The sequence below is a fragment of the Lampetra planeri genome, chromosome 18 (assembly GCF_965212315.1).
Source record: "Lampetra planeri chromosome 18, kcLamPlan1.2.h2, whole genome shotgun sequence".
Taxonomy (NCBI): Eukaryota; Metazoa; Chordata; class Hyperoartia; order Petromyzontiformes; family Petromyzontidae; genus Lampetra; species Lampetra planeri.
The window spans coordinates 11,299,089-11,317,665 of record NC_136124.1 but is presented as its reverse complement, the minus strand read 5'-3'; the positions used below and the strand labels follow the sequence as shown (position 1 = coordinate 11,317,665).

At 48.4% G+C, this 18,577-nt stretch overlaps 2 protein-coding genes across 2 annotated transcripts in view; both read left to right on the top strand.

Annotated features, from left to right (window-relative positions):
• The first annotated feature begins 552 nt into the window (after positions 1-552).
• LOC144723723 (olfactory receptor 52K1-like) lies at positions 553-1,626 on the top strand. The gene has a single exon (XM_078602660.1). It carries the CDS (start codon positions 553-555, stop codon positions 1,624-1,626), a length of 1,074 nt encoding a protein of 357 aa, XP_078458786.1.
• A 13,336-nt stretch (positions 1,627-14,962) lies between these two features.
• LOC144723653 (uncharacterized) overlaps positions 14,963-18,577 on the top strand; it is a 52,504-nt gene continuing 48,889 nt past the window's right edge. Inside the window, exon 1 of the mRNA XM_078602549.1 lies at positions 14,963-15,167. The gene's annotated coding sequence lies outside the window, so the exon portion shown is untranslated. The remainder of the gene's footprint in view (positions 15,168-18,577) is intronic.

Below are 18,577 nucleotides of genomic sequence, written 5' to 3'. Positions count from 1 at the left end.
AGAGAGAAAGAGATAAGAGTAAATAAGATTGGACGACTGCGCATTACACCATTATCAGAGCCCCATGATGTATAGTGCCGTCTCCCAACTCGTATCCATTCTATCTTTCTGGCCTCTCTATCTGTTTGCGATACAGTAGGGGCATTGCCCGAAACGTCGCCTATTATATAGTTACCTGTTTAAGGCCACAGTGTTATTGACGAATGTGTTGAGTTGCTGTCGTTGTTGTTATTAGTTGTGTTTGTGCACTATTGCCAACGCAGCAGCACCATCGAATACCATCCATTGAATTAACTTTACAACAGAGGGAAGGAAGCGATGGACAGGCCAGATGCGGTGGCATCAACGGCAGCGGCCATGATGACCTCTTCACCCTTTGGCATATACTGTACGTATGTTGAATTTCTTTCACACCGTACGTAGCCAACCGTGCTAATCGGAGGTGCGGGGGAAAGACAACAAACTAAACACAAACACATAGTTCGAAATAAATTAGTTTGTCAATCTAGATGATTTAAAAGTTCAGAACTCCAGTGGCTTCCTAATATCAGAATGAAGAGGGTTCCAGACGGCCGCAGAAGCGCATCTGAAAGCGCGCGATGCGGCGGCCGTCTTTGCACATCGTTTGCCGTGCGTTGCAGGACATCGGACATGGAATCGAACCAATCTGCTTACAACCAGACGACGGCCAGCAACGGCCTCATCTACATGGCTTGTCCGTTCCGCGACCCGGAGAGCTCCAGGCCCCAGGTGTTCGCCTCTTTCCTCGTCATCTACGTCACGGCCGTGGTGGGCAACATGTTGCTGTGCCTGGTCATCTACCGCGAGGAGAGCCTCCACAAGCCCATGTTCATCCTGCTGGCCAACCTGGCCGCGGGCGACCTGATCGGCAGCACCACGACGCTGCCGAGAATCATGAACGACCTCATGTTCTCCAACTACATCTCCATCCCCGCCTGCTTCACGCAGATGTTCTTCCTCCATTTCTACATCGGGTTCGAGTGCTTCGTTCTCACCAGCATGGCCGTGGACCGCTACCTCGCCATCTGCCACCCGCTGCGTTACCACTCGCTCATGAGCAACGCCCGCGCGGCGAGGCTCAGCCTCTTCATGGTGCTCGTGATCGCCCTCCTCGTGTTCGGCCTCATCGGCCTCACGGTCCGCCTGACGTTCTGCAAGCCCCGCGTGGTGTTCATGCCGCACTGCGACCACATGTCGTTCGTGAAGATGGCCTGCGACGACACGTCGGCCAACAACGTCTACGGCATATTCATCACTGTGCTCATCATGGGCTTCGGCCTGGCGCTCATCGTGATGTCGTACGCGTGCATCCTGTACGAGTGCTGCAAGTCGAGCGTGCGCAACAGCCAGCAGAAGGCCATCTACACGTGCGTCACGCACCTGTTCGTGCTCGTCATATTCTATTCCTCCACCATGCTGCAGATCGTGCAGCACCGCCTCGCGCAGTACAACGTCGTCTCGGACGAGGTGCGCGCCTACCTCATCGTGCTCTTCTACATCGTGCCGCCGCCCGCCAACCCCATCATCTACGGCCTGCGCACCGCCGAGATCCGCCACGGCATCGTGAAGCTGTTCCGCAGGAAGGTCGAGCCGGCGATGTCGTAGACGCCCGCAGATTTGGGTCGCGCTGCACGTTGACGCTCGATCCGGTGGATCTGTTTGGCATTTGGAGGTCGGCGCCGGGGTGGCTCAGAGGTCAGGGTGATGGGCCCGGCAATAGCCGAGATCCGGGGTTTGAATCCAGATTCTTCGGCCACCTGTGATTAAAGCCGGGTTTCTCGACTGCGGTTGGTTGATGGTCTCAGCTCGGTCACGAATGAATGTAGAACAAAAATAAATCGCTTTAAATGTGGCTGTCCGGTTTGTGTTGTCACGTTGTACAGCCAAGAAACAACAACGCAGCGCAAGTGCAGTGAGTTGATGGTCTCAGCTGGGTCACCACCACCACCAACAACAACAACCCATCCATCACACTTACACTTATTTTCGGCACAATTTTTTGCTAATGTTAATCTCTGAGAAAATAATCTCATTTAATTCATGAAACGTACATCGTTATGACATGTGACAAACATCGCTGTCGGTGGCTGGATGGCCATGAAGGCCCTGAAGCCGTGTAAATAACGACGGGAAACTGAAACGAGGGATGAATGATAACGTGAGGGGGGGGGGCGTTCGCGTTGTTCCCGGTGCTGTAGGCGAGGTTTGCCGTTGCGTGTGGTTGGGACAATGTGCGCGAGGATGAGATGCAGGGCTTGATAAACGCTCCAAGCGTGTTTAATGCGCTGATTTAATTTTATGTTCCAGCGGTTACATTCGTTTGTTTAATAGACCGTTTTCTATGCTCGTCTGACTACACATCATATCTCCCGCGAGCTCGAGGTGTATAATTCGTGCACATGAATCAAGCAGGTTTGGCCAATTTCACCAAAGTAAATGTGATCATTTGCATGGAAAACCACTTCTCATTACGTTAGAGGGATGCGTTAGTAACGTGTTTGGCCATCTGTAACAGGTTTCAAGCTTCGCACAGACACGCATGCGCTAGCATAACCACTGCTCACATGACGCTGTACACACCAGAAAAACAAATATCCCCCATATAGCCTTCAACATTAGGGTCAAGTGATGTTTAGCGAGCACCTTTTAATGCAGGGACGGCACACGAGGGCATGGGTGGCCAACACCACGCTCGGCTGCCATTGTCTCCCCAGTGATGATTGTTTACACACTGCACCAGGCAGTAACGTAAGGCTGAGTCGACGTTAGTGGAGGGCCCCAGGACCGGTTCAGATATTTGTCACTGATGTTGTGGCTGTGAGGATGACTCGAATGTGGATCACCGGCTTTATAGGGCAGTGCGCTAACCACTGCTCCAAATTACATGAAATGAGAACACAATGTGTGTTTTCCAACTGTGGCAAGAAATATTTAATTAATATTATTACATTCATGGATTGTCCATAAAAATGAGGCGTAATCATTTATTCAGCGTGTCATTACTATGGGTCAGGATCACTTTGTGCTGAGCGCCTGCGATTCGCATTAATATGTTTATGCGTGTACGTAGGTTGAACTTCTTTCGCACCGTACGTAGCCAACCGTGCTTATCGGAGGTGCGGGGGAAGGACAACAACACTAAACACAAAAAAGCAATTCTAAAGAAATTAGTGTTCAATCACTAATAACATTATTGACTAATAAATGCTATTCACTGATAGATCTAGATGTAGCATTAGTACGACTGTCAGCATAAGGTGTTCGAACGAGGGGCATCGTTGTCTATTCCTGCTCATAATTTCGCGTTCCACAAACGAAAGTATTCACTTGGCTTACACAGAAAATCCACGGTTCGTGAAGTGCAGTCATAGCACGCAAGATTTTACGTAAATTTAATTCAAGTAAATTGTCTTTCTTCAACCTACTTGCCGTACGATGTGGGCTGGAGCGACAGTGATGCAGTGAATTTCGTGGTTTTGTGTTGCAATCGAAACGTCGTGAGAATTGTATTATGTTTTATTTTATTATTTTATTATTTCCCTTCTACGTGACTTTACCGAAAGAACCAAGAATATAGTGATGCAGTGGTTTTGCGCATTGCGCTAATGAACCCGATGACCCAAGTTCGATTCCTGGCCACGGCAAGTCATGTGATTCCAGTCCTGGGCCCCGCCCTCACAAACCAACAGTGATGTCCAGGGTGAAGTCTGGTGAAAGCATGCCTCGTGACCAGAGGTCGGCGACCTGTGGCTCTTTAAGGACTGCTTCGTGACCGCTGTTTATTAAGGTCCACAGCCTCGTATTCACATTGCATTGCGGCCCTTGAAATATGTGGGGGGGATTTTTTGACCAAATTAGAAAAAACGCCTCTGCTTGTTATTTGTGTTGGCGACCCTTTGCTCATGACGAACGCGGCAGATGGCTAGGGCGACCAGGGGTTATCCCCCTCTCCCGCAAACCATATTCACCAGCGCTCGCATTCGAAGCGCCTTTACGGTAACACATTCCTGCGGAGGGAGCTGGTAGGAACTTTGGGTTGCTCGGTCAATGGCCAGGGTCAACGGCGGCGTGGTGTATTCCGCAAATATGGGCGACTGTGAGGGCGGGCACAAGCCAGCGTGAGTAGGTTAAACGTTGAGTTTTATAAAGGCACCATGGGGTGAGCAACCCCTCCCCACCCAGCCCCACCCCTCCCACCTCCCCACCCAGCCCCTCACCACCCTCCCCACCTAGCCCCTCCCCACCGTCCCCACCCAGCCCCTCCCCACCCTCCCCTCCCCACCCAGCCCCTCCCTCCCCACCCAGCCCCTCCCCACCCTCCCCTCTCCACCCAGCCCCACCCACCCCTCCCATGTTTGGAATGCACGACGGACAGAATAATCCCCTGTGGGCTGGTGTAACCAGAGGTTCCTACCAGTAAAACTTGCCGAAGCCAGGCATGGCAAGAGAGCAACAGGGTCGCAGCTAGCGGAGCACGTGACAGACCGACACAACCAGTGGGCCTGTTTCCTTCGACGTTCAGTCACCACCACGTGCCCTGAGAGCGGTGGCCTTGCGCTTTCGTGGCTGGAACGTAAATATAAATATATATATAAAAATATTTGTTTTAATTCATTACAAGATTCGTTGCAGCTCCCGGTAATTATTGGCACCAGCCGCCTGTTGGTGACTCAGCAATATCTTTCCTTCACGGGAATCGTGATGAATGAACGAAACAAAAGCTTCTGTTGTGTTGACGTTTTCTGACCGTTTGATTATTTAATCACCGTTAAAGCATTTATTATCCTGATTGCAAGTCGACGGTTTAGTTTAGGGCACACATATCGTATCGCGGGATATATTGAATACACCTCCTCCTCCCGCCCTTCCCCGTTCAAAATCGAAATCTCCAGATCAGCTGGAGACTTCTGTGTGGCCCCCTCCACTCTGAACCCCTCCCCTCTCCCCGCCGCACCCTCTGAAAAGAAACGCCGCTCCTCATCCGCGCAGTAGCCTCGAGGCTCTTGTAGAGCCTCTTCCTCCCGATCCTGACCTCTACTGACCCCATTGCTCCAGTTTCTCCATTTTCAATCCTGTTCCTCTCATTTCCCATTCTTTCTCTTCTCTCTTCCCTTTCCTGATTCATTTTCCACACATTACGTCATTGCCTATACTCCCCTTCCCGCAGGTGTTCCATGGGGAAAGGGGGGGGTAAACAAAGTTGCAATTGTAAGTTAAAGAAATGAATGCAGAAAATGAATTTGAAAAAGGGGTCAGCAGGTTTACGTTACTGGCACTTGTGATGACAGCGCGGGTTATTGATGTGAGTCCAGGGCAGGTGCTACATACCACTTCGCATCGTTAATAAGCCACAAGAACCAGTGCATTGCTCCTAAGCCAAGAAACACTCAAGCACGATGCAGAAACAACAACACGTGATATGCCAGAGGGGCGGCGCTGCGATTAGTGCCCTCGACTAACACTTGAAGGTTACGGTATTCAAAATACAAAACTGTAAATGATGAAACAGCCCACCACCACGGGATCGGCCACCAGGAGAGGGGAAAAGGAGATCGTGGGGAGTGCGTAACGAGGAGACTGTGGGGCTCTCCCGATCCTGGGTGGTGGTGATGGTGACTGGGTGCACGTGGTGGTAGTTGGGTGCACGTGGTGGTGGTAGTTGGGTGTGCGTGATGGTGGTGGCTGGGCGCACGTGGTGCTGGTGGCCGGCTCCACTTGGTGGTAGTGGCTGGGGGCACGTGGTGGTGGGTAGGCGCACGTGGTGGTGATGGCTGAATGCACGTCGTGGTGGTGGTGGTAGTGGCTGGAAGTCCGGCGAAACAACCCCCTACCTCCTCGTTGGTGCTGTACTGTAACGCTGTGGTGAGCAGTGCAATTGGGGGAGGGCCAATTTCGATTGCCCATTCCCCTCATGGCGTTTGTAGCCACCACAGCCGCCAAAGGGGGCTCTGGACGGGTGCGAGGGGCTGGTAACCCCTTCACCTTCAAATAATTACCACTAAACCACGAAACAAATATCAAACAAAGCTTGTGCCGGAGGCCCCGAGGGGACAGGCGTCTATGACGTCTCTTGGTCAAACCCCATTTGGTGGAGCCAGGAGACTGAATCCTTACCCTCGTGGTTCCTCCAGAAACAGCAAAAAGCCACTGCAGATGGCCACGTGGAATATTCGAATGCTCGCTGCAGAGAGGCTGCCACTCCTCTGTCGGGAGCTGGACCGGTACCGCCTGGATCTCTGTGGTACAGACAAACTCCTTCCCCCTCCCCCCTCCCGTGCCTATATGAAGCCACAACAGCAGAAAACGTTTTCTCACCTGAAGACGGACGCTTGTGTTGCGACCGAAACTTCGTGTTTTCTTTGATTAGTTTTTCTATCTACGTGACTTTACCGAAAGAACCATAATAACAGTCTGGACCACTGGACTGGAAAGCCAAAATACCAAGGTCAACACCAGTGACGATTATCTGAACCGGTCCTGGATCTCCCCTACGTCGACTCAGCCTCAAATAAGTACCTGGTGCGATGTGTACACATTTACACTGGAGAGACAAAGGCGGTTGGGCATAGTGCTGACCACCCACTTCCTGTGGTGCCGTGCTGGCCTTCATATGTGCTTGCTGACAGCCCTTGCCCCAACAGACTGTTCAGTCTATACGGGTGATCTTTGTCTTTGGGTGGCTGGGTTGCACGTGGTGGTGGTGGCCTAGTTCACGTGTGGATGGTGGCTGGGTGTACGAGCACATGCGATGTAAGTGCACCCCCTCTAGAGAGCCCTGGGTATCGCGACAGTCAAACGAGTTGGAGGGAAAGTCCTGGCAGTTCAATGTGAATGCTGTGAAGGGGAAGCTTTGCGTCATCGTCATCAGGCATGGTCAATATACTGCTGGGTGAAGATGCCGCCACCTCTCTCGACACTGCGATGCAATTAATAATAATCCACCTCGCACCTGCGCATGAACTGATTTCATCGCTCCATCTCCCAGGCGGTTGACCTCTTGGACATGTGCCGAGCTTTGCGTTACGCAGTAAATGTACTGTGAAAAGTAATCGCTTTAATTGCGGATTGAGTGCGATTTTATTTAGAGAAGAGCCGTGCTGTGCGATGATATAAATAGTTGGACAATGGTTTCTGCCTGTGCTTTCCCACGCATGCCACTGGGCGGGGGAGGTGATGAAGGGCGAGACCCGTTGATGTCATCATCAGCATCATTTGGAAGAGGGGGGGGGGTCCCCGGGGGGGGGGGTCCCCACGGGTTCCCCACGAGAGGCAGGATGTCTCAGCGGCTGTCATTTTTGAAGGGCCCCAAGTAAATCAACACGTAGTAGTCGTCAATTACTTGGGACCCTCTACAAATTAATTTGGTTTAATCAACTTATCTTGCTTCTGTTTAATACGTAGTAGTAGGGCTTTCACGACCAATATCATCCATAAGAGGTTTTTTTGGGTGAAGGGCCCCAAGTAAATCAACACGTAGTAGTCGTCAATTACTTGGGGCCCTCTACAAATTAATTTGGTTTAATCAACTTATCTTGCTTCTGTTTAATACGTAGTAGTAGGGCTTTCACGACCAATATCATCCATAAGAGGTTTTTTTGGGTGAGATCGCGTGAATATAAATGTGTCGTTAAACCCGCAACCACCCGACACAGCCAACTAGTAAGGTTTGTCACGTAATCAGAGTGTGCCAATTCGTTACTAGTGTAGTGGGTTCCACGGAGACACACACTTGAACTTGGAGGCAACACGTTTATTCTAACACTCCAACAGAGTAACTGCATAAACGTACGGGATAACGACATAGGTGGTGACTACCACGGGTAACTTAGACCACAACGGGGTAACTACATAACCGGGTCAGTCAGTAACGCACTGCCTGACGCACGAAGTCGAGCGTAACGACCGAAGACCAAAGAGACGTAGCACGGCGGATTGATTCCAGAAGACAGCCCCGATCGGCTCTTGGGACCTCCCTTTTATGCGCCTAAACGTGGCCTGGCTCCGCCCACGGCAACGTCCCCTTCTGGATCCTACCAGAAGGTTCTGGGCCGCATATCACGTGTCCCGCTCGCCCCCCTCGGGCCCCCCCCCTCGCTATCCTGTCTTGGTCACGTGCTCTCTTGGATTCACCCAGACTGTCATGTCCTGACGTGCCCTCTCTCTGCCCGTTACCAGAACCATGCCCGCTCGGGTCCCCTTCCATGCCATACACACCCTGGTGCCAGAGAGATGCTCTAACACGCACAGTTCCCCTCTTCTCTCAGTAGCTGGCGCTAGATGCCGTAGTGACTCAATATACATCACTACACTCGTACAGCACACTGGAGAGCAAAGCCATTTCGCCAGTAATTACTGGCGAATTGGTTTAACACGCTGGTAAACCACACACACGGGAAATTGACTTAATGCAAACAAGTATTTTCTTCATTAAAAGCCAAAATACCAGTCATGAGTTTGCAACCGGTGTTCGGAACAACTTACTGTTACAAAATTATTGTTATTCATCAAAAAGCAAATCAATCGGGCAAAGCTCTGTACGTAAAAGCAATCAACATAAAACAATCCAGTGTCAAAAGCAGCAAATGTACGATTGCAAATGAATAAGGACTCGATACCACAGACCCGAAGTAGCCGTGATACTCATGAGCACAGCCCGGTATCCTGAGTCGCGGTCGATGAGCAGGCGTCTTCTCTCGCCTGCAGGAGTCGTTGTGCACGATGCCCACTCCTCCGGTGCAGTGCGGATCAACGTGCGCAGCACGGATCGACTGGCGCAGCACGGATCGACGTGCACCGTGGCGATTCCGCAGCGACGCGGCCACAAGCCGACAGCTCGATAAACGACGGCCCCTGTCACGGCGATAACGCAGTCGCGGGCCGTTCATGACAGCACAGGAGCAAAACGTGGGCCCCTCTAATGGAACATCTTCGCCAGTTAAAAACATTTAGACTGGCCTGCCTACGATCCATCCTGGGTTTAACCAGGCTGGATTGTGTGAAGAGTTCACAAATCCTTCTGGACAAAGTCCCATCGGTGAGCTCCTCCAGCAGGCAAGGCGCTGGGTCATGTATCCATCGCTGAACTCTATTGCGCAGCGTAGACACGCGATCTCCTCGTGGATGTAGACAGCACCACATCACTCTCTCCCGGTTAGGTGACGGCTGGACAGGTATCCTCACCGTGATGAGAGTTCCACGGACGACTAGTTATAAAGTCGCTCTGTAGCTCGGATTCATTACACTATGTAACACGATTGTTGTTCCTGGGTAGTAAGTGTTATTTCGTAATTGCTTATGCCTAAAAAGTAAAAAATAGCTATTATTCCCCACAAACTTTGCTTTTGTGACCAGGACAGTGATATTTAGAAATTTACATATTTTCAATGAGAAAACGGGCAAATTTGTGTCTTTTCGTTCACATAAAGTCAGAAAAAACAACATATCAATCAAAATTAACATGTATTTATACTAAAGTAATACAAAAATTACTACAAAAGATTTAGAAGTGAGTAGTTTTTCAAGATTTTACGATTATACTGTAAATCACTTTCACGAATCAGCCCCCAAATGTAGTCTCCCATCATGTTCTCGTTATACTATCCTTGGTAGCGGCTTTCAAAGTCCAGTATATCCTGGTAGAAGCGCTCGCCTTGCTCCTCCGAGTACGCTCCCATGTTCTCCTTGAATTTATCAAGATGAGCATCAAGGATATGGACTTTGAGGGACATCCTACAGCCCATTGTGCCGTAGTTCTTCATCAGTCTCAACCAGCTCCACGTAGTTTTCGACCTTGTGATTGCCCAGGAAGCCATGAACCACTGCGACAAAGCTGTTCCAAGCCGCTTTCTCCTTACTAGTGTAGTGACAGAGAAAGGTCACTACTGTGTCGGCCCGTACGAAGGCTGGGGGCCCCAAGGGGGTGCCTGGGGGGTCACGTGGTGGAGGGATCCGGACCCTCCCAGAGGTGGGGGAAGTGAGGCGTGTCCTGGGAAGGGAGGCGTGGCCTGAAGAGAGCCAGCCACGCCGGGGCGGAGCCAGCCACGCCAAACCAAATATAAGCGTGGTGTGAACGCAGAGCGAGGCTGCTGTTGTACTGTACTCCAAGGTGAAGACATCTTCGGTCGTCAAGTCCCGAGTCGTCGTCCTGGGCCAGGCAGGCCGTTGCCTGCCTGGTCCAGTCTGTGTCGTGTTCCAGAGTGTTAGTGAGTTGAGGAAGGTGGTCACCACCTCATGTAGAGTGTTATATTATTTACCGTTTAATAAATAGTGTTGCCTCCAAGTTGCGTGTGTGTGCACCTAATTTGAACCTACTACACTAGTGAGCTTCTTGGGGAATTCATTGCACTCCAGGATCTTCTTTATCTGTGGTCCGACGAAGACACCGGCTTTGACCTTTGCCTCAGACGGCTTAGGGAAGAAGTCTTGAAGGTACTTGAAGGCTGCCGACTCCTTATCTACAGCTCTGACAAATTGTTTACTAAGGCCCAATTTGATGTGCAGTGGTGGCATCAGCACTTTCTGGGGGTCCACCAGTGGCTCCCACTTGACGTTGTTCCTCCCCACATAGAACTCGGTCCGCTGTGGCTAGTCCCGCCTGTGGTAGTGCGCCTTGGTGTCTAAGTCTTTTGTAGTAATTTTTGAATGATTTTAGTATAAATACATGTAAATTTGTATTCATATGTTGTTGTTTTCTGACTTTATGTGAACGAAAAGAGACACATTCGCCCGTTTTCTCATTGAAAATAGGTACATTTCTAAATATCACTGTCCTAGATTTGAAGTTTTCGTGACTGCAAGGATCCATGCCCTGATTTTTTTCGGTAAAGTCACGTAGGTAAAAAAATTAAATAAATTTTAAATGAAAACAACTAAATTAAATCACGACGTTTCGGGCGCAACACAAGCGTCCCCACCTGAAGACGGATGCTTGTGTTGCGCCCGAAACGTCGTGATTTAATTTAGTTTTCATTTAGTTTTCACCTACGTCACCTACGTGACTTTAGCGAAAAAACCAAAGAGTGTCACTGTCCTGGTCACAAAAGCAAAGTGTGTGGGGAATAATAGTTATTTTCTGTACTTTTGAGGCATAAGCAATTAGGCAATAACACTTACTACCCAGGAACAGTGTTACGGCTCGTCACTTGATTGGCACAGTTCAGTGCAGTCGGTGTTCTCTCCTCTGTGTGGATCTTCTCCTTGAGTCGTACTCATCTCCACTTATTCACCAAAAGACAAAGACCCCCCCCCCCCCGTATAGCCTTAACAGACTGTTGGGACAAGTGCTGCTAGCGAGCGACTATGAAAGCCGAGATGCCTCGCGAGGGGGTGGGTGGCCAGCACAACCCCCGACCGCCTTTGTCTCCCCAGTGGCCATGTTTACTACACACCGCACCAGGTACTCATTTGAGGCTAAGTCAACCGAGGGGAGACCCAGAACCGGTTCAGATATTCATCACTGGTGTTGGCTGTGAGCGGGAATCGAACCCGGGATGCGCTACGAACACCGGGATGCCGGGTTCGTAGCGCAGCGACACTACCGCTCTCCATCTATTCACCAACGACTCTTTAACATTTTGATTTAAAGCTTTCGGGACTGCAGGGATTCATATTCTTGGTTCTTTTGGTAAAGTCACGTGTGAAATCCACAGCAAGAAAACAATTCTTGCTGTGGATTTCACACCTGATGATGATTGCTTGTGTTGCAGTCGAAACATCGTGATAATTTTTATTGTTTCATATTAATATTATTTAATTATTTCCCTTCTACGTGACTTTACCGAAAGAAGCAAGAATATGACTCTTTAACACTTCATTCTTCAACCATGGAACATCTTCAGATATGGTTGAACTAGCTCCAACGCTGTATTACTTCTCAACACTTGAAGCTTGATAGCTTATTGCTGTTGACTACATTACAGCGGTGTTACAGCTTCTCTCTCTCTCTCTTCTGCTTATCCACTGCCTCCCAAAGAGGGTGGCTCTTTGTCCCGACGGCTGACTGCCCGTGTCTCGTGATGATGGGAGCGGCTTTCCAAGGGTCACGAAGCTATCTCGCTCGACCGACGCGAACCACCCAGTGCCTTGGCCGCCGCTGGTCTGCCCACAGTTCAGTGGGGGCCATGCGTGGATATACATACTGAAATGACGAATTGACCAATGTATACCAATTCTTTATTTCATTGTTTATCAGATCCTTCCCGTGAGCAAGGGCTGCCTCTCTTTCCTATTAGTGGGAGTTTTCGCGGTATGGTGCCTCCCTTTTCGGAGATAGATGGTGTTAGTTTGTTTTATTCTGATACAGCCGCGAGCCATTCATTTCATGGTCGGCAAAGTGGAGTGTTACTTCTCTCCCTCTCAGTGGCCCAGTCAGCTCTCAACGCCGAAGCGACTCTTAAGGTCAGTTTGACCCCGGTGTGTGTGCCTCGAGTCGTCTCAATAAAAAAAACCACACGAATAATAAAAACCGTTGTGCATCCACATCAACCAATCAACGCATTACTATAACTCAACTAATCTGTTCAACGGTAAACCCACGACACCACCTCCGAGGTACAAAAAAAAACTGGCACACACCATGGGAAGATTAAGAATATCTCACGACACTGGAATGTGGAAGAGCTACCGTTGTCCTGCGCGGTGTTTTATTACGCAACTGGAAACAAAGAGAGCACTTAAGAATACATATATTTGCAGGGACAGCCACTTCAAAAATAAAAGGGACGATGCTCGGAACAGCAGGCCAGGTGGTGTAACAGAAGGACAGTTTTGGTGGGTGGGGGGTATTTTGACTTAAAACTTTCGTGACTGCAGGAATTCATATTCTTTGGTTCTTTCGGTAAAGTCACGTAGATAATAAAAATAATAATTAAATACTGTATTTTTATTATTATTATAATTTTTTCTAACTGCGTGACTTAACCGAAAGAACCAAAGAATAAGGGTGGGGGTAGTCGAGGGAATTTGTCAGTTTTCGATTCTACTTTATTCTTGGGATGATGGAAATATGATCAGGAGCTGATTGCCAACGCCGAGGTCTGTTGGTCACGAGCGGAGTACACTCGAATACCTCATCAGGTCGCGTTGTTTTCTGGCCCTCAAAGGGGCCCTTTCTTCCGCATTTAGCTCGACTCGTCAGATCTGGATTCGAATTAACGACGTCCATTTCGCCCGGATGACGGTGTCAGTTGTGTTTAAGCTGATTGGCACGGTTGGTTGGCTAGGTACGGTGCGAAAGAAGTCCAACATACACGCGTACAAACACGTGACGGGTGGGGCCACCGCGAGAAGGGGACACCCACCGTCACCCACCCAGTTCACGATTTTACAATACTTGCTCTTGAGATTAGATTGTGTGAAGTGCAGTTTAACGCCATACGGGCGCGGTAACACTTCACGCGATCAGACCCGAAACACAAATATGAATCATAACATTGACCGCGAGAATACACGTGTTAAATTCCCCCCCCCCAGTTTAAGGCAAAATGTGATGTTGCACTGCATGTGCAGCTTTTCCCCGTGGTAGCTCACGTGGAGCAGCAAAACTCGCAGTGACAGGGTTGATTGTGCCATCGCCCTGATGAATCACATGACTCCGCATGCACAATTGCAACAGCGCATTCCACTTCTCGCTCATCCCTGCAATTGCAACAACCATAATTGCCGTATACGGGCAGAACGCGCACTGTGCCCGGACGCTGCCGCCGTGTGAAATGGTTGAGGTCACTGGACTTGCAGTCCAGAGGTCACCGGTTCCATTCGAACTCCCGGCGCGGTAGTTGGAACGGTGCAGTTTTCTTAAATCTCACCCCACCGTCTCAAACCACCAAGAAGTATAGATGGGTACATCACCGTCGATCGGCGGATCATGTGTGGCGGGTGAAAATGTGGGTATTCCCAGTTCTTGCGATGCATCTGGCGAGCGTGGAAGAGTAGGCCAAATATCAGCGAGAAGAGGGGGCTTTTTACAGCTCCCTCTAGTGGAGGCCCTTCCGCCAGGAGTGGCCTTAGCAAGCAATTGCAGGGCTTCATACTCTTAGGTTTTTTCGGTAAAGTCACGTAGGTAAAAATAAATAATAAAAATAAAATAAATATTAATGGAAATAAAATAATAATAGAAATAATAATGGAAATAAAAGAATTATTTTATTTCCATTATTATTTAGCCTTTTATTTCCATTATTATTTATATTATTTCTATTATTTATTTTTACCTACGTGACTTTACCGAAAAAACCTAAGAGTATGAATCCTTGCAGTCACGAAAGCTTCAAACCTAGAATTGCAGGGCTGCCTGTTAACCTTTTTTTCTTTCAACACTTACCTTGTATGCATTACTGCATACACAAATCCATTCCAAACTTCTAAGACATTCTAACTGGGTCGCCACGGTGGCGATGATGCAAATTACCTTGCCTGGTATATAGGAGTACATGGGTTCGATCCCGACCCTTACGCCTGTTGAATATTTTGAGTATGCATGTTCTCCCCGTGGTAGGGTGGATTTTTCTCTGGGTTCTGTGGTTTTCCCCTCCATATTTAGAAACGTGCATTTAGAGTATTTGGCTCCTGCTATAAATTTCCACGTGACAAGCCACTTAGTTGCGCTAGTGACCAGGTCGCTTCTGACAAAGAGCCGTAGAGCTCAGAGGGCCTTCCTTACCTTGTAACATTTTTTTTAAGTTTATGGTTTTAGTTTAGTTGTTGCAGATGCATTTGAATGAATCGGCCGCATTAAAATCGAGATAAATTTCCCCAACCAAATTCACAATAACGTAACACGGTGGTGGTCTAAATAGAGCCACTGTACTGCGATTTAGCTGCAAGCGACGTGAGTTGAGGACGGGGTGGCTTGGTCACATTGTGCCCCTAATTGCATGCGATTGTGACTGGTGTGCCTGGTTGGGTGCCTGCTTGCTCTGCCCTCATGCTGGCATGAGCCCGCTGATCACATGAAAGGCTTACAGTGTGCTTGCTGCTGCCACTGCTGCCACGGCTGGTGGTCGTGGTTCACGCTGGGTTACTGGCAGCTGGCTCAGTGGTCTGGGAAGAGAGAGGATTTCACAGAGGGCCGGAGAGAGACAAAACATCGTTGTCTTTCTCGACTCTCAGCCGGAAAACATCTCCCAGCCGGACAACTTCTGATGACGGTAACCCTCGAATGCTTTGTTCCTGGCGCAGCGTTAATTAACCCAGCACGTGTCAAGCATGCTGCAGTGTGCTGCTGAGTCTCTCCTCTCTTGTTATCGAAACTTATCCTCCGCCACCCCTTCCACATGATACATTGTTATAGCCAAGGCGTTGGAGCAAGCGCTTAACTTTCTCTCTCACTCGATATTGTCTGCAAACGCTGCTAGGCTGGCTTGGAGTCGTGATTATAGACGTACGGCGCTACCATGAAAGTACAATGTTATTTAATGTGCCCTGTATTCCTAGGAGAGTATTAAGATAAAATAAGGGCACAGTAGCGCGGCCTTTCTAATGCACAGGCGGGGGGGGATGCGCTGAAGACAAAGCAGATAGTATAGTTACTCATTCGGTTTTGCGATTGACATTTGTTTAAAGTTTATCTAACATTGCCTGCGTCGTGCCCCCCCCCCCCCGAGTGGTATATATGCCCCCCTTTAAACAAGCTTACCCTGTTACAGGGTTGGCATCAGTGATGAAGTAATTACGGATATAACCCTATTAAGTCTGTAAGCTCTTTCACGGCCTCGCGTGAGCGTCACCGAGTGTTGGAAATTACAGTAATGTAATGTTATAAATGGGCTGGAGATCAACACGTTGTATTTAGTACGTTATAAAAAATAATCCGATACACACACACATTTAGTATGTGTATTATGAGTTGTGTAATGAAACGTTTTCGGAAATGGTTTAAATTCTACTTTACCAATGTTCTTTCACGACATCTGGTCAGAATACTCGAGATTGCAGAAGGGCTCTCTTTAGCTCTGACAAGTGCTAAACCAGATGTGTGGGTTTGTAGTCCAGGTTTGTGGGTTCGTAGTTGAGGTTTGTGGGTTCATATTCCGAGCATCAGGATTCTCAGTCCGGTTTCTGCGTACAGGGAGTTCATGGTGCAGCGTGCTGGTCAACGTTGTGTTCAAGTTGGAGTGCACAATGATCATCATCTGATGGTGTTGCAAGATTTAAAATTTGGCTAAATATGTATTGTATAATCAATTTTTTTTAGCTCTTTACTATTTTGTGGATATAAAATGTCCATGATGTAATTTTGTGTTTGCTTGTGAAGCGCTTGGTAACGAGTGTATTGTGAAGGGCGCTGTGTTAAATACAGTTTGAGTGATGGCCAACAAGTGACATGACCGGGGAATTTCAGGGCTGTACCTTTACCTTAGGAATGAATCGTTATTATTCATTGCGAAAGCAACACGTGACTCTTACACGTTTGGGAAGATACTTTTGTGAAAAGAGTGAGGATAGATGATTGTGGAACTCCATAGCCCAGGCTATTCTGACAGCAGGCCAGCCCTGGTGCCACAAGTGTCAATATGTACATGATTACTGAAGACATTTAAGAGAAGCGAAATGGTGTTGAAAAGTGGCAGCAAACTAAAATAATTAATTGTTTTTACCGATCCATAATAGAGGTTTTTTGGGGTTATATCGTGTAAATATAAATGTATCGTTAAACCCGCCACCACCCAACACAGCCAGTTTCTACTGATTACGGCCTATATAATGGGCATGAGAAATAGTTACTGAGACCAAAATTACTGGCTTATTATGAATGGCCCTCATGTGTTACCAGTATAAACTGTGCTACTCCCTTACAATAAACCTTTAAATGTAACTTTATGTATTCTTAAATGTCAGTTCTTGCCCGAGTAAATGTGTTGCTTGTTTGCATCTCGCTTGCGGTATTCATATTTATATGACCGTATTTATATCAGCTGAAGGTTTATGTTTCGTAGAGGAGCGATTCTGCTGCACAAATTGATTGGCAATGCCACTAAGTTTAGGGGCTTGATGTACTCGCTTGTAAAGTGATGTTATGGAACAACTTGGCATGTTCGAAAGACAAAACAAGATAAACGGTCTCCATGCTCAAATGACAAATAAAAAAGCAGGCATTGTCCCCTTCAAAAAATAAGAATAGGTTTTACAGAAAGGGTAAAACCTGTTCTTATTTTTTCATACTTTGATACTGGCAAAAGGTCCCATTTTGTAGCTGCTCACCCCAAGCTATAAATGCTCTGATACGTTATTGATGAACGTGTTTAGTTGTTTTCTTATTTGTGCACCACTACCAATACAGCAACAGCACCAATATGTTTCATATTAATACGTTTAATATGAATTGATTTTCTCATGGAGAGACTATCACCCGCCATTGGAATGTGGAATTTACAACCAACACAGTAGTTGGTTTCAGGCAACTATCGAGGTGACCAATCACTCGCATGTAACCCCTACCCCTTCAACGCCAACATTGTTTCCCTCCAGCAATGATCCCTATCGTCACTAGATGCCAATAACAATACCCCGCCAATCGCCACTAAGTGGCTGTGACGTCACCACGGCGCCTGTGCCAGGCCAGGTGCACCTTGAGGCCACGTGAAGTGTCCGAAGGCTCGCTGACAGGAGGAGGTCACGGGGCAGACCCAGCAGGTGCCATGGGTTGCCTGACTGAGATGACTGGGGAGATGCTGCCAGCTGTACCCCAATATTGTGCAAACTTCCTTAAATTTATCCACCCGACGCTCCGCTCGTTGTTGTGAGCGTCGCTCCTCTGCCCTCCGTTGTTGCTGGAGGGCGACTGCCTCAAACTGCCCAGTAGTTTCCTTCACGAGCCTCCTCCTCCTCCTCCACAGAGGCCGATCTTGACACCGCTGGTACCAGTCTTCGGCATGTCCACTCAGCTCCACTGGATGGCGACACGCACACACACGTAGAGTTGTAAAATATATTTTCACGAGCTTTTTTTCCCGTCCAAGGACGGGTGTATGTTTCAGTAAATTAGAAGTAAATTTCGATTTAAAGCTTTCGTGACTGCAGGGATTCACATTCTTGGTTCTTTCGGTAAAGTCACGTAGGAGGGAAGTAATACAATAATTTTCTTGCTTTATATTTATTATTTTATTACTTCCCTTCTACGTGACTTTACCGAAAGAACCAATAATATAAATTAGAAGTATTCAATAGAAACATTGTTCAGCTCATGATTATTAATCAGGGGGGGGGGAGGTGCCCATGTGGAGTGACGTCACCCGCTAATGGTTATTGGGGAGGTGTGCGGCATGTGGAGTGACGTCACCCCCGCATAGTTATTGTGGAGGGGTGCGGCATGTGGAGTGACGTCACCCGCTCATGATTATTGTGGAGGGGTGCGGCATGTGGAGTTACGTCACCCGCTCATGATTATTAATGAGGGGAGGGGTGCGGCATGTGGAGTGCGCGACCTTCTTGTGCGTTAGTGTAAAAATCCACTCACTCATGAATATTAATGTAGAGAGTGACGTCACGCGGGGGGGATGGGCCTCATGTGGAGTGACGTCACGCGGGAGGGGGTTGGGCCTCATGTGGAGTGACGTCA

Excerpts from the sequence above, each read along its gene's own strand:
- LOC144723723 (XM_078602660.1), top strand. The coding sequence starts at position 553 with ATGAAGAGGGTTCCAGACGGCCGCAGAAGCGCATCTGAAAGCGCGCGA.